Genomic DNA, 22033 nt, shown 5'->3' with positions numbered 1-22033 from the left:
AAATGGTACTGCATCCTACTCATTGATTCATAAGCAAAATTCTGCCAAATCCCCAACAAGGACAATTTTCCCAAAAACAGTTTAGGAGGTGGGGTACAATTTCATTGCAATGATCCATATTCCATGGATTTTGTATGAAATAACTAAGTCAAGACAAGTCAAAGAAAGCCACATTGTTCCAACGCCCTGTTTTTCACAGGCCTTATTCATATCTCATCCTTGTTGTTTGCAGGAGAGGCAGATGTGAACCAGAACAATGGACCCTCCTCTAAGGGACACAGTGGTGACAGACTCCAAGGGCACAGCGGACCCAAAGAATGCCTGGCCCGAGGCCAACCCAGCTGACACCGGGAGTCGCCCCCACTTGATCCGCCTCTTTTCCCGAGATGCTCCGGGAAGGGAGGACAACACCTTCAAAGATCGGCCCTCAGAGTCAGATGAGCTTCAGACCATCCAAGAAGACAGTACAGCAGCTTTGGAAGGCTCAGAGTTGATGGCTTCACAGAAAAGATCTTCTCAGAGGCACGGATCAAAATACCTGGCAACTGCAAGTACCATGGATCATGCTAGGCATGGCTTCAACCCGAGGCACAGAGACACGGGTATACTTGATTCACTGGGCAGATTCTTTGGAGGTGACAGGGATGTGCCCAGGAGGGCCTCAGGCAAGGTGAGCTCTGAGGATTAGAGGGACCACAGCAACATGTATGCTCATTCATTTTTTAAATTAAGAAAGCTAAGAGAAAGAAAAAAGGAAGTAGTTGAACTAAGTCACTACCATGGAGCAAGAATTAATTTAAATAGCAGACAGTGGGGACTCACTGGGCTTTATGCAATGCTGCTCCTTGCTTTAAAAAAAAAAATCAAAAACAAAAAAAAAAATCATCAAACAAAACAAATGAACAGAATAGCACAAGGAAATGTCCTTGGCTTGCTGCTCAGGGCATTTCCACTTTTTATCCAGTCCTTCCCTGGTGAGACTGGAAATCAGGGTGAGACTCAGAACGTCTGAGAACTGTGAATCCCTGGTTTATAGAGGGAGATAGAACCTAGGGGATCCTTGCGCAATGCAGAAAGAAATGACCATGTGTTTTGGGGGTTTGGGGGATAGTTTTCTTCTACTCCCAACATGTCCTCATCTATGCTTTTCTCAGCTCCATTGCTTTATAGAACAAATGATGACAGTTTTCCTGTGATTTTGCAATGATAAAAAGGAGAATTGGAGGTCTGTAGAATATACTTCTGAAATCTCTGATATGTTATATGTAAATCTGCTTTTTTCTTTCTCATCTGTCTGGAAGGAAGGGGAAATAATCTGGTTGTATTTAAAGCAAGACTTTATTCTTAAATGTATTATTCAATAAATTGAACCATAAATATTGTGGTCATTAGTGAGTGAAAATATATAGTAGACAAAAAGGAATACTGCTAGAGACATGTAGTGTTAGCCCAAGAGCTCCAAGAATGAACTGAGAGGTCTGCAGTCTTTATGAACTAAGGAATTGGTTCCCAGAGAGCAGTTCACATTTTTTAAAGTGATTTTCATTTGATTTCTGAATGCTGAGCTTTTGTTTGTCTCAAAATAAGTGCCTGAGTATTGACAACTGTCTCTTAAATGTACCTTTTTCCCTGAGTATATATTGTGTTTATGACAAGTTTATTGAACTGCTTTGGGGGATTTGAAGGAATTTTAACAACCAAAAAATATAATTCCTTCATGAATAATAGCATCTCTCTCTAAAGACCATTGTGGTGGTGATATAGTAGTTATTACTATGGTGAGTAGCATATGAAAGCATCTTTGAATTACAAAGATGAAGTTTCCTTCATTCTACACTGAAAGTTTTAAAAATTTGATTCAAGATTTTGAAAGTCATGCTACAGTGCTTCATATAACAGAGTATGCCTATTAGAAGTCCATTGTAATCAGTAAAAGGTGTACACTGGACTTTATGTATGCATGCCAATCTCATTTTTATAGTGGAACACCAAGGCTTAAGTTCATTCATTTCTTTAACAGGTCTTGGTGTCTGTCATCTCTTTTACTTGTAAATTGTACTTAAAATAACCCAACTGCTTATTGAATTCATTTTCTGGTTACTATGCTACAGTGGTTGTTTAAGCAGGTTTTTTCTGAGGCTTTACTGGACCGCCTCCCTCCCCCTGCAACAGTAGTCACGATATCTGACCTACTTTTCAACTTGATGACAATTTACAATGGTTTCCAAAGAATAACTCTTAAACCACAATAGATTGCTGTGGATTCAGTTTGACTAACTCAAGTCTTGCTGTTATGCTAAGTACTGTATTCAAGAATACTGCTAGTTTTGAACATTAAATTTTTCTTTGTAGCTCAAGTAAACTATTTAATCTTACACATGAAAAATTAAGCAGCTGGGTCTTACATATTAGAAAATAAATTTCAGTTCTGGTTTAAATAGTTTAGTTTAAACTAAATATAAATTGTGGCTTTGTTTATAAGTCCTTGTGAAAATGTACCTCAGATGAATCTGTACATATACATATACATTTAAGATTTAAGCCTATGCTGTGCTCATAACTGGTTAAATCTTCAGTAATTGGTCATTTGAATGCTACCAATGTCTGAAGGAGTCATTCTTCATGCAAAAAAAGACCAAATAATCCTGGATGAATCAAAACCTTTCTAACAGATCTTTTTTGGTTCTTGAAAAAAAAATCAAACATCCTTTAAAATAATGGCTTTTTAGTGTTTGAAATACCAATTCCAGCAACTGTGGAATATTGGCTGTTGTGGATGATTTTTGAACCATCAACCAAGAACATCAGTACTTTGTTAAAAGAAACATGCAAGTTCATTGAACACACACAGTTAGACAGTTCAATGGAGCATCTTTGCTGAAAGCATATAGACATACTGGCAATATTTGGTTAAACTTGATTCTTATGCTTTGGCTTCCTTGCTTATTTTGAATAGTGAAAAAATGAGTTCAATATAGCTGTGTTCACAGAGCCATTGTGAAATTCTAGTGTTATTCATGGTGATGAGCAATTAGAGTCGTGGTGTTGTTTGTTGTTCTCCTTGGAAAATGAAAATAGGACCATATTAATTATTAGTCTTGCTGATAGGACAATATTCTAGAGAGTCTTCAAAGTTTCCAAAACTGGAAAGGGTAGCTGAGGTCACTAACCATATCAGCACATTGGTCTTTTGTAAAAGCCTTTATAAAAATGAATGACTATAATAGCTAAGAATCTGCAAAGACCACTTTACGATAGAACTGCAAGCTACCTATTTGTTAAAAAGATATTTATTGCAGAGAGGTTTTGAGAGGATTGATGTTTTGTTGATTAGAAGAAATTTCCTAATGTCAAGATTTTGCACTAAGGCACTGAAGAGGGGTTGATTTGTTGGTTTGTTTGTTTTGCCCTGCCCTCTTCCACTACCCTCCCAATAATAGTATCATGGTGCCACTTGGTGCCATGTTTCAGAACTACCCACACCAGGAACATGGAATGTCCTAACAACACTTGCTCTTTGTGAGGCCAAAGAGAGTTGACATTCAGGGAAAATGCATTACAAATTCCCTGATTAGGCATTTTCTTTTGATAGGCAGAGTTGAAGCAGGCTTAGCACATAACAACCCCCTTTGTTGTAAGAGAAAGGAAAAGAATGACTCTTGTTCCTTTGAGGAAAGAGCTTCTCCCATCTGCTGGAATGTTGGAACAATACAAAGAATGGGTAGGAGTTTGGGGTAAAAATAAAACTTACTTGGCTTTTATATTGAAGGAGATTGCTTCCCCTAACTTCAATTATCTATCTTTTTCATTGTATGCCCCCCCATTCCAAATGCCATGCTAATTGGCTTCATACTACTCAGTCCAAACATGACAAAAACTATGAAATATTACATATAGAAACTGGGTTTGTTTTTTTCCCTTTGAGACAAATCAGATAAAATCATAATTATTGCCCCTAGGTAATATTGTGTGTGATACAACACTCAAACAATTAATACATCAAAATACAAGGCATACACATTCCCCATCATTTTTAAGTGACTTATTTTTCCTCTTAAAACTACATTTGTATTGGGGTAGGGAGAAAAGCCTTTAAGCTGAACATATCTTTCTCAACTCGGTTTTATTTTCCTTAAAATCTCTGTTAAAGTAAGCCTCTTTCCAGTACTTTATGTTTTATGTTGTTATAATATGTCTTTGTGAATTTAAGAACATGGAATAAAAACATTTTCATTTTTAAAAAATTCTGTCAAAATATAGTCAATTTGAAAAGTATCCTTGCAAATTAATTTACTTGAATTTTTTTCCTGATTTATTTCCATGCCCCACCCTAGTTGGTTTTTAATTCCATAATCCCTTATTGTTAACATCATGTTAACCTTGTTGTAAACTTTGTTGCATGGAACATTTTAGCATTTGAAAATAGCTTAAAGGACATCATTTTTGAAACTCATTTGTGATTTCAGATCACTTCAGTATAAATTCCCAAGTTTAGTTTCATCAGTCTATTTGTCATCTTCTCATTTTGCTGCTTCATAAGTGGAACAACATCTATCATTTTTAAGCAATTATTTTTGTTGTTTTTTTAGTTTGTTTGCTCTTCTGCTAATAATGATTTCATCTACCAGGTTTCATTCTCTTCTTTCCAGTAGAGTAGTATATAAAACACCAGAGGGAATCCCACAATTAAATGGGCTAAAGTGGTTAGTCAAAGCATGTGTTTGCCAGATGATTGCCATGAAAATCTTTTTGAAGTAAGAAATGTATAGAATGTTATTTTATCCCCCAGTCTCATATAGACATTTTTGAAGTTTCTTACTGAATTTCCTTGTGAAGTAATATCATCTTAAAGAAGTTATTAATCAGTGGTTACCCAAATCTTTGACTCAATTGCCAGAAATTGACTGTATCTTTCCGTTACCTTAGTTGCCTATTGTTATTTAAATAGAACACTGTTAAAACAGACTTGATTGTCATTGTATTGGCTGTTTATTTGGGTATATTTGCTGTTTAAATGGCAAGCATGTAAATGACCTCTGTATTTAATGGTACTAGCTCTGTAGTTATTGTATTACAATGTGATTTTAATTTGATCCTTTGCTTTATAATAAGCTTGTGCATTTATTAAACTGTTTAACAGAAATGTTGTACTAATTGCATACTTTTTTTAATCACTTTATTTGGTGTAACAAAAACAACAAAGAAAAAAAATTCATCCAGGAAACCAGACAACTTCCTTGGGTTTCAAGTTGTATTTTTATGACCTCAAGATATATCAACTATTTAGAAGAAGAGAAGGGCATTTGCTGGTTGTAAGGGTCTAACCTCTAATTACTTCTATAAGCTTGAATCAGAATGTATCACAGATTCCTTTATGTATTTACAATCATTGTTTTTGTTCATTTCAACAATTCAGAGTATTCAAATGTCATTATGGCTGTATTTTTAACAACATTTGTTTTCAAGCTGTTCAGTACTAATTTGCATTATAAAATGCTCATGTTCTTATTCTTAACATACTGCCTTTCATAGTAGTAGCACAATAAATACTTACTGAATAATTTATGAATGAATGACCTTATAGTCAGCTCTCCAAATAAATATTTTTCTCTATCATGAAAGGCAATGAGAGGTAGCCTAGTGAAGTACATAAAAAGTTAGCCTTCGAGTCAGAAAGACTTGGGTTCAGTTCTAGCCTCTGATACAGACCAGCTTTTGTGAATATGGGGCTAACCTCTTAGTCACCCTAGAAACTCTCTAAGGGTATAAATTACAGACAATTTCATTGGATAATATGAATTGACCTGGAAGAGACATAAATGATAATCCAGTCAAGCCTTTTTATTTTACTGATGAGAAAAACTGAGATCCAAAAGGTTTTGAATTACTCATGGTTATACTAGAAGTAAATGGCAGGTCTGCAATTTATACTCAGACCCTTATACCTCAAAGTCTCTTTCTTCTCAAAGAGAGAGAGAGAGAGACAAAGAAAGACACAGAGACGGATCTGTTCTCTTTTTCAGACAATAATTTATTAAACAGTACTATGAGAATCCCAAATGTAGAAGAACCTTCTAGTTGCTTCTGTTCATCTCAAAAAGTCAAAAGAAATTCAGAATAGGGTTATGTCATAAGAGGCCTAGACAAAGCAAGAAGACCTAGTTTCCATTAGTGGGATGGGAGAGAGACAGAAAGACAGGCAGAGAGAGAGAGAGAGAGAGAGAGAGAGAGAGAGAGATTCAAGACTCATTCAGCTAGAAGTAGAATTACTGGTTATATTTACCAAATAGTCCTGTTCAATTTCACTGGTTTTCTCTATGGGGTTAATGATTTAATACTAGGCAATGGAAAGACAGTTTAATTTCTGATTGCTCATCTCATTATTCTTAAAAAAAAGTAGTTATCAAACTACTTTGAGAAACCCAGTAATTTAATACTTTAAAGTTGATTGGTATATATATATACATATATATATATATATATATATGTATATATATATATATATATAAAACAGATTTATTTCATACATTATATAAATTCACCTCAGTGTAATAACCATAGATTTTTAGACACCTTAAAATCTACTTCTTCCTTCTAAATCTTAAAAGGGGGTGAAGAAGAATGTATTTTCCTGATGTTTCTGTAACCCTGAGCTAAAGAAAATGATATAATGTATCTTGGGAGTCCTATCCTAAATAACCTTAGAGAATGTCATAGTCTGGTATGCAAAAACCAGTACAGTATAATGAAAAATCATTCAATTTAGAGTCAGAGTATCTATGGGACCTTGGACTAAATCCCTTAGCCTCTTTGACCATCAGTTTCTTCATCTATAAGAGGTTGGACTGAGTGACTTCCAAGATTCTATCCAGTTCCACATCCTTTGATTTTTTTTCTTCTTGGTTTTCTAATTCTACCAATAAAAGGTGTTTGGTTTTCAAACAAACACTGATAAAATCTACAAGAAATAAACTTTTTTTTCTTATACAGAAAAATAGAAATAGGTCAGATATTTATTTTAATTTTTCTGCCAGGCATTTTGTAGGCACATGAGACTAATGAAGTCATAGTCATGGGATAGCAAACAACAGAGGAAGACTGTTTCCCACCCATATACTTGCCTTCCCCACCTTGTCCAGCTGTCTCACAAATGAGGGAACAGGCATGACATTGTAGATGATCTTGCACAAAGACATCTACAGATTCCAGATAATTCTATAATTAAGTGTACAATCTGGACTAATCTCAAAAACAAGCAATACCAAACCCAATTTCCTTTAGGTGTATCCAATTCACAGCCCACGGGCCACATGCAGCCTTCAAAGCCCATTCATGCATTATTATTACATTTTATTACTACTATTATTGGTAATATGGATTATATTCTAGTTATGAATAAATATTAAATTCTATATGTAACCACTGACAAGATTTTGCTGGACAATATTGCCCACAATTGCTAAAAGGTTGGACATCCAGTGCCTTCCCTCTGAGATTATGATCAATATATTCTGTATTTTTCTTGTTTGTACATCATTATTTTTAATTTATCTCCTTTATTAGACTGTGAACAGCAATATCTTTTGCCTTTTTTTCTAACCTCCCCCCCAGACCCCAACACTTAGCACAGTTCCTGTTACATAATTTTTGCTTAATAAATGTTAATTGAGATATACCAAAGCACTGTTCTGAGTGCTTTTTATGAATATTGTCTCATTTTATTCTCACAGCAAACCTGCAAGGTAGGTATTATTACTATCCCCATTTACAGTTGAGAAAACTAAGTCACACAGAATTTACATGACTTACTCAAGGTCAAATAGCTAGTAAGTGAGACTGAATTTGAATTCAGGTAAATTTTTCTAATTCAAGGTAATGTGTATTATCCACTGTACCCCTTGTTGGTAGTAGGTGCTTTATGAGGTCATGTTGAATGATTGAGTAAAGAAGAAACTAGAGATGGACTCATCCTTTTCAGTACCCCTGCTACCAATGTCTGCAGTGATTAACCAAATGGATGAGAAAGAAATCAGATTTCTTGAGGAGCCTTGGAAGGAGAAAGAAATGGGAACGTGTTTCTACAAAACTTTCATCACTCCCATCCTCATTCTTAAAACCAGGGTAGCTCAAGAGAATCTGGTGGTTTCTATGTAGGGGCAAAAATAACACCCCTCCAATTAGTATCTTATCTCAGATGTCACAGGCAGGGTGATCCCAGTAAAGATGTATAGAACAGAGGATGAATGTTTTTCAGCCCAATAGACCATAAAAGAAGGGAGTCCTAAGCATGGGAAAAAAAAGAAATATAACTGGGATGGAAACAATCTATTGAACAAAGACTGGAAACCCCCAGACTGGAAGCTTTTCTGAAGTCATTCAGGTATTAAACTGGTAGGCCCAGAATTCCAATTCATCTCTCCTCACTCCAACTCCAAAGTCTTTCAACTACATCTCTCAATTACAAAGGATCATAGCTCTAGAGGGCAAAAAGATGTCAGAGATCATCTAATTCAACTCTCTTATTCAATTATACGAAGGCTCAGGAAGCCCAAGACGATAAAGGCAACAAATATCAGAGATGGATTTTAAACTTGAGCCAAACCCACTTGTCTGATATTAGGGAAGTTTTTAAAGAATATATTTTAGATTTAAAATTGCCTTAACTGTGGAGAAACTGGGAAAGTACTATATGTATAAAAAGTAAGAAAACTGAGAAACTTGTTTGGTATTTCTTAGGTTCCAGTTGGAAATCCAATTTTGATGCTAATACATTATTTTAAGAGGAAAAAGTGATCATTATAAAAATATTGTTAAATATAATAGCTTCATATTTAAAAGTAATTAATGAATTTTATCTCTATAAATTTAGAAAGTAGAGTCAATGTCATACAATGAACAGAGAGAGGAACTTAGGTTCTGATCAAGAGATTTAAAAGTAAGAGAGAATACAGAGATCATCTAGACCAGCCATATCAAACATGAGACTCAGAGATGGCAGGTGACTTTCCTAAGATCACAAGTATCAAGTCCTGATTGTTTGTTCTCCTGTTTGACCCTTGACACTTATACTCTCTGCTAATCTGTAAAATGGGGATAATGATATGTATCTTGCCTATTTTATAGAGTTCTTATGAAATCCAAATAAGACAATGTACAAGAGGCCATGTTCATGAAAAGCATAGGACTATTCTAACACTCACTGCAAGTCCTAGGTCTCTGGTGATTGTCACAGTTACAATAAAATAGGCTACATCATATAGTAACTGAAAATGCTCTTTGAGATCTTTTCCTGTCTTTTTCTTCTCTGAGCCAACCCCTCTGTCTTTTTGGTTACCTACTTCTTGTCTTTTCACTTACTCTCAGTCTTACTCCTCTTTCTTTTTTTTCTCTCTGACTTTGTGTCTCTGTCTCTGTCTTCACCCTATCTTCCTATTTCCTGTCTCTTTTTTTTCTCTTTGGCTCTCTCTGATCCATCTCTCTGTTTCTATATCTCTATCTTTATTTCTTTCTACTCTGTCTTCCTTTTATCTCTCTGTGCCTCTGTCTTTATTTCTCTCGACTCCATTTCTGTGTTTCTCTGTGATCTGACTTTGTCTCCTTTTGCTGCTCTCTGTCTCTCTGGCTCTAATTTCTTTTCTCTTTCTCCACTGTCTCTCTACCTATGAATATATCTTTGATTACTTGCTCTCATGCATTCTCTCCTTTCCTTTTTTCCTATTTTCCCTGGGTTAGTTCAGTGCTTAGAAAGAAAGAAGAACCCTATAGTTCTTTTCTTCCAGACTTTACCCAAGTAGGATTGAACTAGTCTCAAATCCTTGACTTGGTTCCCTTCCTGGTAAATTCCTTGGCTCTTCCTCCAGCAACTAGCCCAGAACTAATGCCTGTGCTATAGATGACCATTATATCCAACCAAAAAGGCAAGAGTTGAGACTGTCAGATAGAGAATACTGTGCTGTGCTGTGGTTCACTGAGAAAATGCTCAGTGAATTTGGAGCTAAATTAACTGAGTTTGAACCACCTTTGTGGTTCAAAAAGAAGTCACTTTTTTAACCTTTATAGTTTAACATCTTCATCTGTAAAATAATGGCATTGGGCTAATGATCTCTAAGCATCTTTTCTGGTATAATGCCTGTTCTTTTGCAAAACCTCCTTAAAACATCAACTTTCTTTTTTTGAAATCACAACTGCCTCAGAATATCTAAGCTATGTGTTACCAAAATGAAAGAACCGAGATAGCTTGCTTCTCTTGAGTTCCTTTTCTTGCACAGTGTGGACTAGGTGTGGGTAGGGGAGAATTCCTAAAACAACCCTTATACTTCTCAGTTCCAGACCCTAAAGTACAAGACAACACTAAATGTGGTGGTTAGTAACTATGACCTGGTTCTAGGACAGAGGATGCTGGGTTCAGATTCATTCCCAAATGGTATTAGTGAATCATAAACATACAAGCCATTAAAGAGGAGAAAAAAAAAATTTAATTGGGCAGGGGAGTTGAGAATCAAATTGGGAAAAACACAATAATGTGGAGAAGTGCATTTGAGTTACCATCAGAAGATGGACCAAACTTGCAGGGTAGACTTGCCTGCTAAGATTCAAGTATCAGATCATAAGGCCAACAGTAAATTAACAGCTTCAAGATAATAAACAATAATAATAGATGTGTACCTTCCTTGTAAACATATGTTCTTTCTAGCATAATAATCATCATTACAACAACAATAATGACTACTGCTAAACTAGTTTTCAGAATATGGTTTCCCTGGGACTTCTGTCAGTAAATTGCATTGATTCCAACCCTAGGGTCCCAGCCTAAGTAGCTCAGTAGACTTCCCAGGATTCTTTCTTTTCCAGATTTAAGTTCAGGGTCTTAACTATTGGAAAGTAGAAAAGACCCTAGAGGTCTAGTTCAATCTTCTTCATTTTACAGGTGAAGAAACTGAGGTTCTGAGAGGTTAAGTAATGTGTCCAAGGTCACCAAGCTTGATGGGAACCTAAGGGGGATCACAGATTAAGAGTCAATAAGGACCCCCTTCTAGTCCAGAACTTTCATTTTACAGATGAGATGGGGCTCAGAGAGGATGTTACTTGCCTCAAGTCACACAGCTACTTAATGGAGCTGGGATTCAAACCCATTCCTCTTATGCCAAATCAAGCCATTTTTTTTTCTACAACCTCATGATGTCTACCTCTAACAGCCTTCCCCATGGGATTGATTAGTTAAATATAGTGACAACTATGAGTAACATGTTAGAACAAAAAGACATCAATACTGGAATTTGTCCTTTTTGCTACACAGGATTGGGGGGTGGAAAATGGGGGATGAGGAGTCAAAAGTGGAACTCTGACCCTAAGCTGAGACTATGCTAGACAGAGATACAAAGGACCAGTTGCCCAAAGGATACAGAAACAACTCCTCACCTCTCATCTCTTTCCAGGGTGTCATGGGCTTTAGAGTTTTCAGAAAGCTTACTCTTCAAGGAAGATGGAGAGAAATCCTCAACCTTGTGAATTCCACCGGCATTGGTTGGGCTACTGGTGGTAGATAGAACAAATGTGGCTGGGTTTATTTCATACAATTTTCTTGAAAAGTTTGTTTATAACTCTAATTCCATTCAAAATTCAATGGGGAAACTTGATAATAGATCAATTCAATGAACAATTCTTTTGTAAATACTCTCTTCTATGGAATTCCCACCCACCCATCTGCCCAGTTTATACTGTGTAAAATCAAAATTTTGAAATTTTGGAATATTATATTTTGTGTCACCATCCATTATGTTCAGTCCCCCTTCTTTCTGTAGCTCTGATCACACAGCACTGGCAATGCTTGGTACATTTGTACTGTAATTGCCCTAACTAGAATACCATTATATCTTCCCAGTGGAAATGTAGGATAGTCACTATGGAAAAATGTAATGATAAGCTAAGAACTTACAGAGACTAGAGTTCAATGAAGTTAGAAGGAAGAATATAGTAACTGGTGTCCTAAAAATGAGTCTTACCCTGAGGTAGCCTTGGATTATGCATCAAACTGAATTATTATTGTCATTTGAATGTCCATCAAATAGCTATCTTTTAAGGGCTCATTTTCCCAGATGAAACAATACAGAAGTGATCTCCCTAAATGCTTTCCAGGACACTGAATAACTTTTACTATGACAGAAAAATCACACCATTTCCTTTAGTACTATGAGAGAGAGCCAACCTATGACTCTTAAACTTGAAAAAGGATTACTCTCCAGTGAAACAGCTGGAAAGCAGAATGCATTTTCTTTTACCCTTTTTGTAGTTATAAAAGCTTTAGTAATTTGTGAACAAATTCAATCTCTTTTAATGGGGGTAAGAAAGGGGCTGAAGAAGAAAAGAGCCCAGACATTTAAATTAGAAGAAATCTGGATTTAAGTCCCAATGCCACCAACCATGTGATGTTGAACACCATTTTCCTTATCTGTCAAATGAAGCATTTGAACTTTATAATACATCCAATCATTTACTAAGCATGCTTTCATTCCAGACTAAGTCAAAATCTCTACAGCAATAAAGCTCTTGATGAAAAATGAAAAATTCAATCACCCATCTCTACTTTTATTTTTTGCACAGTGCCAAACATCTGGATGGTTGGCTGAATTTTTCACTTCTCAGTGAGCTATTTGTCATCCTGTAGATGGAGCATGTGGTTATTAAAATTCAAGTGATACTAGGTCAATATATACCTTTGTAAAATCACATTTTATCAGAAAACAAAAGTTTTCAGGTCCTCATTCTTACAATATCCAATACCACTACCCAATACACTAAGGCATGATAAGAAAATAGCATAATAATAATAATAATGATAGTCTTAAGCTGATTTCTTTCCATAGAGGAACATTTCTATTTCTTATTCCAGTTTCCCAAATATGTTTTGGTAAAAGACCAACATGCTACTTCTCCCTCTGGGTAGATTTTAGTGGCAGGATTGGGAAACTTCTCTGAATTCCATGTCAACACTTTCTCCTATAATTCATTGAAGTTTATCATTATCTAAGTAGGGCAATATTGAATTGCAATCTTATGGTTGTTTCTATATTGAGTAAAGAGTAAAGTCATAATCTTTCTCCCTTCTGTTATGAAAGACCTTTCATTGACTTTGCCTGTCTCCTATTCAACTGAGTTAGATATGCTCTCCTTTGATGATAACAAAAAGAAATTTTAATGTCTTTGTCCCAAACAAATCCATCTAAAGAACAAAATAGCCACAAGTTAGCTACTCTTTCAAAAAAATTGCCCTCATCATTGTGAAATAGATGAACTAAGGCTAAGAATATACTTGGACCAAATTCACTTTAAGGATCTTATTTATGAATGGGGGTGGGAAGGAAGGTATTGCTGCAACAGGGGCTATAAATAATAAAAACTCCAGCCAACATAGCTTCTCTATAATGTTCAACAATTAATTGATATGACAGGATAGGAAAAAATCCTGCCTGTGTGATTCAGAATTCAGTATACTTTTGGCATCAATTAATCACATTCTACCACTTCCCTCCATAGACAAGAGGTAATTTGGTTGAAATAGAATTTGGTTGAAAGAGCAATATGGAAACTAAGTCAAAGCTCTAAGTCAATAAGACAAAGAATACCAGGTCTCAAGCTATAAACACTGAACCTTGAGGTTATTCCTCCAAGGATGAATTGTTTGCCTGATATCTTAACCTAACCAATGCCAATGGAATTTACAAGATTGAGGATTTCTCTCCATCTTCCTTGAAGAATGAGCTTTCTGAAAAATCTAAAGCCCATGGCACCCTGGAAAGAGGTGAGAGGTGAGGAGTTGTTTCTGTATTTAGATTTCAGAAATTCCCCATGCTCTACCCAAGAACAAGAATTCTGTGTTGCTAGGAATTCCAACAGGAGGTCAAAAAAAAAGAATACTGAGGGAGCAACTAAGGCAAAGGCATAAAATGGATGGGGGAAATTGGGAAATCATCTTGGACAATAGAATAGTTCTATTTATCTGAATTAGTTCATGATTAGTTCATGATTGCAGCTAAAAAAAAAAAGAGGGGAATACAAGGATGAAAAGTGGTTCCATTGAATCCGAAGCTATGTTTAATTATGCCACCTGGAAACTTGGCTTCTTAGAGATGGGTAAGGTATATACTAGATCAAAATAGTTTCTAGAAAAATCTTATGTTAACAACTGAGATAGGCATCGGGCACAAGGGCCAAATGAGAAAGGAGTTGAGAGTGGGGATGGGGTAAAGAACATATTCAAATTCTCTTTCTCTCCATTTATTTCATCCAATTTATCAAGTTGTTCAGGTCATCAAATCAGTGTTTGAGCATCTATTTGGTTCTGGAATGCACTCTCCTCACCTTTGCCTCATTGAATCAATATCACAGTATGTCTGAGCATTGCCTCCTAAACAGAAGCTTTTCTTATTGCCCAAAATTATTACCACACATATTCTTGAAATGACTTTTTCTCTACTCAGTATTTTTTGATTTATGTAGCAGGAGCTGACTAGGTTTGCTTCAGGTCATTGGCTGTTTCATTGCGTACCACACTTCTCTGCATCTATATGCACTTGATAAATGATTTATTGAATTGATTTATTATAGAATGGTCTGCCTTCCCTAGATTCAGATTTGCCAAACTTTTTAATGCCAAACTGGAAGAAGGTAAAGATGTTTAGACATCATGATTGTTTAGAAATCTTGAGTTCAAGACCAACTCTCTCCTCTCTTTTCTGTTGGGAGCCCAGCTAGCCAGTTTCTTCTATGTTTCCCCAGATTTAGCCCTTTTTATGTCAAGGAAACAGTGGATTTTTCTTTTCTTTTTTGTCACTTATATCAATTCCTAATGAAATGATTAGAAATTGGACTCCATAAACTTTGTTCAATTCCCCTGCCAGTGATCTTACCCAGCTATGACTTCCTGATGTCCTTATTATCTATACATTTTGGTGCCTTTCATCTACCTAGGACTACAGGATCACAGATTTAGAACTTTAAAAATACCTTAGAGGCTATCTAGTCAAGCTCCTGCATTTTACAGATGAGAAAACTGAGATTCAGAAAAATTAATTAACATGTCCAAAGACATTCAGGTTCTCTGACTTCAGTTCAAGCCTTGATTACACTGCTCCATGTTACATCTGCTCTTGAGGTTATGTTATTAATTTTTCATGTGAATGCATTTGTCCTTTCTTGTCAACTTGTTTCTTGAAGTCTAGGACCAAGTGACCAGACTATTCCTATGATTTAAGGTATTTATTTCATTTTTACCAAAATAAAAGATAGAAAACTTTAGAGAATATATCAAAGGATAGTCAGGAAATGATAAATAAGCAGACTTCCTGTTACAACTTACATCTGTTGCATCTGGTCTGGCTTGTACCAAAAAAAATGGAAAATCTATTCATTTTATCTCATACAGAATAAAAAGCTATCATTTCTTTTCTCCTCAGTCCTAATTTATACAATTTCTCTATCATTTCCTAAATAGGTCCATTTTAAAAAATAATCTTTTTGGTTGTTTGCTCTGAGCCCTCAGTATCATGCCTTAATTATAGGGACCTAGGCAAGGCATTTGTCTGAGAAAAATCTGGCCAATAGATCTCACTCTTGTCTGGAATGAAATATGCTTCCTAAAATCTTTTTTAAACTTCAAGGCTGCATTGCTAAGTCATGTTTAGTTTTAAACACATTGTGACAAACTTAGAACTTGGCTTTCACAAAGTCTCTCCTGCTCCCACTCCATTTTGTGTGTGTTGTGTGTGTATGTGTGCACTTTAGATAATGCAAGGTAATGGGGGTTAAGTGACCTGTCCAAGGTCACACAGCTAGACACTTATTGAGTGTCTGAGGTCAGATTTGAACTCAGATTCTCCTGATTCCAGGGCAGGTGCTCTATCCACTGCTCCATCTAGCTACCTGTAAATGTGCTATTTTTGCATAAAATTATAAACTCTTATAGCTAGAAGGAAGTTTAAAGATACATCAACTTATTTTACACAAGAGGAAAAAAATCAGGAGTGACTAGCCTATAGTCCCACAGGTAAGTGGGCAATTTCCAATTGCCTGGTTTCTAACCCTACTGTATTGGGTTATAGCTCCTTCTTTCCACTACATACTATACTTATCTCTCTTTCTTTTTTCTTAAATAAGTCGTTTGGACCTTCCCAGGAATTTCATGATTTGGTTTGAATTGATACCTGAAGCATATTCTTTTTACATTCTTAATATAAATACAGAAATACTGGAGTCAGAGTACAATGTCAATGGGGCCACTGCCCTTTTGAGGTTACAATCTGGTTCTAGCTCTCTACTGATGCACATTGAGATGTGACTTACATGTCTCAGCAAACATTAAATGCCTCTTTTGTACAAATCACTTTGCTAAGATCCAAACTTCAGATAATTCACAGAACTTACATCATGGAGTTTATACTCTAGTAAGGAATAAGATCAAATCCAGCCTCAGAAATTTCCAAGCAATTCATTTTACCCTTTTGCCTTGGTTTCCCCATTTCCTCATGAGCTGGAGAAGAAAATATAAAAGATGTGGTCATGAGGTAGAAAACATTAAACTTGAACTTTTAAAAAAGTTTTTACAAGGCAGTGGGGTTAAGTGACTTGCTCAAGGTCACACAGCTAGGTAATTATTATCTATCTGAGACCAAATTTGAACTAAGGGCCTTCTGACCTAGCTGCCCCATATTTGAACTTTTTAAGTTCATACTTTGAAGAAGGGATCATTATGTATATTATAGGATATTTTCGATTAATCAACAAGTATTTATTAATTACCTACCCAGTGCCTAGCCCTGTGCTAGGAATAGAGATACAAGTACCAAAAAAAAAAGAAATAAAAGAAAAAGAAACAAGAAACAAGTAGTCCCTCCTAAAAAAGGAGCTCGCATTCTAATTGGAGAGACAAGTACATATGAAAATATGTGTATACATATACATACACACACACACAGCACTAATATAAAGTGAATTAATACAAATTTACACAAAGTTAATAAGTCCAAAGTAGTTTAGGAGGGAAGGCATTTGCTTTGGTTAGGTCAGAAAGGGCTTCATGTACAAGATGTTGATTTAGCTGTATCTTAAAAGAAGAGAGGGACTCCATCAAGTGGAGGTAAAGAGGAAGTACATTCCAGCCATGTTATCTGGTAAAGCAAAGGCATGGAGACTGGAAATGTGTTTCAATATAAAATTCACTAGAACATACATCTTACTTTATAGCGGGGCCTGTTTCAACCAGCTGACTCTCATATATATATATATGGGGGTTAGAGGAGGCAAATTTTCTTTATGACAACTCTCTGAAATTACCAGTGTCATATGAGAGTCCAAGATACCAAAAGAAGATCAAGGAAGGGTATGGCAATTGAGTTGACTTTTCAAGGATGGGTAGCTTGTAAAGAGAGTGAAGAGAATTCATTCATTTAAATGTGGTCAGGTAAATCAATATTCATCTGAAACTTTGGAAAACTAAGGCTTCCTTTAGCTTCCCTTCCATATAGATATAAGCCCATAGTAAATGTGATGTGAGATTTCCTTTGATTTCTAAAGACAGAGGAGTGAAGGAGTTGACTATCTTTGCTCATTTGATAATAATATGCTGTCCTGGCTCTGTGCTTATTAAGAGATCATTTCTAAATGACTTATCTGCAGCAAAATAATTCTGTTAAAGAATAAGCTCATCTGAGCAGAGAGGAGGCAATAAATGCTATGAAAAAAAGGATTTGACAAGGATTTTTTATGACTTCGTGACAAGTTTGAACAGAATATTTGCTGGTGATCCAATTTCCTCTGGCTATATTCTTTTCTCTTCTCACTTATGTACACTCACAGACCAAAGACAAAAAGTCTGAACAGATGGGACAAAGTTAGGAATACAATATGAATGGAAATCAAAGCTTTCTCTGTACTCAAGCTAAATCCAAAAGGAAGAGAAAGAGTCATCAAAGAACTTTATTTCATATGCAGAACCATCGTATTTAAAGCATTGCACTTGGAATTTTATCACTTGGACCAAGACATCAGGTATTCAGAACTGCTATTATTTGATCATCTTTGGGTAGACCTCTGATCCTGCTCACTGCTCTTCAATGAAATAATAACAAAATGCTATCTCAATGGATCCTTTTAGCTACAGATTAAAATGCACAAGAGAGCAGAATGTTAGGCTGACTCTGGGACAATGGTTCTGAAATCAGAGGATGTGAATTCAAATGCTGCCTCTAATATATACTATCTGGTGTGAATACTTACTCTCTTGTGAATCATGTATGAAATGAAGAAGTTGACACCATGAGGACTGAACTCTAAGGTAGCTTCCAGCTCTAAATCCTATAATTCTTGTTCAAGAGAAGTATATTAGCTCTGAAATCCTTCACTTTAAAATTCTAATTTCTGACCACATCTTCCCTTCCTTCTACTTTTTCACTTATGCTAGACCCACCCCTCTTTCATCTTGTATTTTCCAAGTCTTTGATCAATCTCCGTTCTTTCAGGCCTTTCCCATACTTAATAGTGACCACATAGTCTTCCACAAAGTACTAAGCTAGAATATAATCATCCTGAGCATAGGAACTAAGTTTTACATCCCTTCTAGCATCTATCATAGCATTCTGCTCCCAATAGACCCTTTAAGAGATTTTTTATTGAATTTAATCACTAGAAATTGAACTAATTTGAAAGACAGAGGAAAGATAGACAAAAAAGAAAAAGAAGAGAAACAAAGAGGACAGAGAAAGAGAGGCAGAAAAGAAACAGATAGAAATGCATCTACTCTCAGGTAATGGCTTATTAAAAACAGCATTGAAATTATCTTTCCCAAAGGAAAGTCTAGGCAACAAAGCAAACTCATCTTGAAAAGACAAAGGAAACGATGTTTCAGAGTAGGACTATATATTCATAAGAGGCTGTTACACTTCCACCCTAGGGAAATTAGGGAGAATCAATTTCCAATACATTTAGAAAGATAAGTATATGCAGAAATATATATATATGCATCTATTAAATATAAAAATGTATATTTACAGCATGACACAGGACAAATGAGCAAATATATATAACCACTCCCAATTGGAAAGTTGATTAACATGTAGGCTCCCTGATGCAGTATACAAAGTACTGATAGGTCATGAAATAACATCTAAATTTCAACAGAAACGTAAGATTTACCTATATATTTCTCTAGGGAATGAATATGAAGAATTCCTCTTCATAATGGATGAAAAAAAAACCAGTTTTATTTTTACTTTCTTAATTCTTTTTTTTAGAATAACCATATTATTCAATTCTAAAAAGTTCAAAGCAAAAATTAGACATATCATATAGAATAGAATCTTCTCTGAAACACAAATTCTAAACTGCCTGAACCTCATCAGAAATAGTTCCCCTGAGCCATCATATTAGAAACTGTTTGACCAGCAATTTTGTAATTGTTTCCTTTAAAAAGCATTTATGCCTATAAATAAAATTATGGCAGAAAAAGACAATAAACTAGAACCATGTTGTCTTAATAATTTATTTCTTTGGATACAAAATTATGGCAGAAAAAGACAATAAATTAGAACCACGTTGTCTTAATAATTTACTTCTTTGGATCCAACCTTAAATTCAACCTAGTCTTCTAGGAAAAGTGAGGAGGCAGGTGGTAGAAAGGGCTATACTAGAAACAATCTATTGGCTGTATTCTGGTAGACTCACTACTCTGCCTTGGGAAATTTGAGATAATGATGTAATACTATTCTACCCTCCAGACACACTTATTTCATTTTTACCTCTACTCCTCTATAGATTTCTTTTAGGCTCTTCTATTCAACAGTTTCAAAATAATTTGAATTATTTTCAAAAGAAAAGAAAGAGATGAAAAAAAATTCAGCTGAGCAAATTGTATTCTGCCCATGAAATTGGAATATTATTGAATGATTAGAAATAGCAAGAAAGAGGATTAAAAAGAAACACAAAGGGATTCAGAGTAGAAACACTGACAAAAATAATATATGCTTGGGCTGCAACTGAGTAATAAACAAAAGCAACAGTAGTTGCAGACTGTGAAGAGGCTAGCAAAAGTCATTGTTATTACTATTTTGTTAAAGTCTGTATTCCTTTCTGTTTTTCAACATGTGTCTCCAAGGGTGTTGGGCTCAATGACCTCTAAAGTCCTTTCTGGGTCAGAATCCATAATAGATGGGGGGGGGGTGGCAGTGTTCAATTATCATTTTTACAAAGATGACTCCTCTACCTATATATAACAATTACTAATCTTTCACCAAAATTCCAGTTCTGATTCTCTAGTCACTACTAGATATCACCTAGATTTCCCATTAACTTCTCAAACTCAACATATTCCTAATCAAGCCTATTTATATCCCTCAAAACTGTCCTTTCTCTGTATTTTCCTATTCTGCTGAGCATACCATCATCCAAGTTAATATTCTCATTAGGACTAGTGTCCTAGACACTTACATCCCTTTGCCTCATTCCCTATATGTAATAAATTCTCTGAGATAATCCCCAGTCTATCCTGTTATATAACTGTTTGCATGTTGTCTACCCCCATTAAACTGTAGACTCTTTGAAAGCAGGAACTATCTTTTGCTTTTCTTTGTATCGCCAGTGTTTGGCATTTAGGACACATCAAAAATGCTAGTTGACTGATGACTTAAGCAATACTCTGAGAACTTAATAAGCTGATAGAGGGAATTTTCTCATCTAAGAGTTACCCATACTAGTAAATAGGTCTAATTCCTGTGTTAAAGTGTAAATCATTGTTTACTGAAGGATAAAAAGAGAAATTATTTAACGATCCCCTGTTAAGGATATTCTTTCTAACCTCAAAACTTCCCATTGCTATTTAAAATCACAGTAGAATTTAAAGGGATGGAAGAGACTTTCTCAGGCTCATACTTCAATCAATCAGTCAATAAAAACTTATTAAACACTGACTACAAGCTAGGTGGTACAGTGACTAATCCTTAAACATAATCCTCAAAATAAAGTGAAGCTGAGAAATCTTAAATTTAGTAGAAACTCAATAACCAAATATATTTGTATGTATTTAATTATTGGTGTTTACCCAAATAATTAGAGGTTTATGCTTTAAAAAGTAAAGAGAATAATTAAAACTACATTCCTTATCCAATAAATTAATAACTGCCATAGCTAAAAGAGTGATACTAATTACTTCTCTTTAATATGTTTCTAGTTTTACATTTTATTCCAGGACAGGTCACTAAAATGGAGCTCAAGGCCAAAAAAAAAAAAAAGTTTTCCTCTTATACCTTCCTAACAACTTGTGTGATCATACAATCAATGTCACTTAATTGCAAGGATCTGTAGAAAGTTGATATAATTCCCATTATTCAAGTCACAAAATCCCTCCCAGATGTCATGTGGAGTACATTAAACATTTTGGAAAGCTCCTATGATAATAAACTAAAGAGAGGATACTAGTTAGCAATACATTGCTAACAGGTAGCAATGAATAGGACACATTTTTAACATAATTATCTTCACTAGGATTTTCCTGGAACCTAAATTTATGCTTACAAAACATGTTTAAAAAAAATCACCAAAATAAAAAAAAAACTATCAGGTGCCAGAGTTCTTGGTCTGATCCCCCAGGCACTACCTTTGTGACCTTGGGCAAATCACTGAGCCTCATTTTTAAATCTGTAAAATGGAAATAACAATTGTTGCCCTCACAGCACCTCTTACCTCACAGGATTTTTGTCTAACAAACAGGATAAACAAATATAAGGTTCTGTGATTGTAAGACATTCTGTTATCTAGCCCGGAGAAACAATGGAGGTATTCTGATTAAAAAGAGTTATGAGGTAGATCATACGATTATCAATCTTCAATAAACTAGAACACTGACAATATCAAACACAATTTAATCTCTCTTTGGTGATATAAGTAAAATGCTTCATTACCTTCCATATTATTAGAGATTTTATTTTTAAGACCCTCTATCATTAAATTGTAATGACATCACTTCCCCCTCTAAGCCTCAGTTTCTCTC

General features: G+C 35.2%; 1 protein-coding gene across 3 annotated transcripts in view; it reads left to right on the top strand.

Moving 5' to 3' along the window:
• The first annotated feature begins 261 nt into the window (after positions 1-261).
• LOC141499976 (myelin basic protein-like) overlaps positions 262-22033 on the top strand; it is a 47216-nt gene continuing 25444 nt past the window's right edge. For 2 of the 3 annotated variants that reach the window (XR_012471807.1, XM_074202806.1), the window contains exon 1: positions 263-670. Coding sequence is in view for 2 of the 3 variants with exons in the window: in XM_074202806.1 (XP_074058907.1) it covers positions 494-670 (177 nt within the window). In the remaining variant the exon portion in view is untranslated. Of the gene's footprint in view, positions 671-22033 lie in introns of all 3 variants that reach the window. The other variant, XM_074202805.1, reaches the window with a different exon arrangement.

This window comes from Macrotis lagotis, chromosome X (genome assembly GCF_037893015.1).
Source record: "Macrotis lagotis isolate mMagLag1 chromosome X, bilby.v1.9.chrom.fasta, whole genome shotgun sequence".
Classification (NCBI taxonomy): domain Eukaryota; kingdom Metazoa; phylum Chordata; class Mammalia; order Peramelemorphia; family Peramelidae; genus Macrotis; species Macrotis lagotis.
The sequence above is the reverse complement of the archived record's forward strand: the minus strand, read 5'-3'. Positions and strand labels throughout refer to the sequence as shown.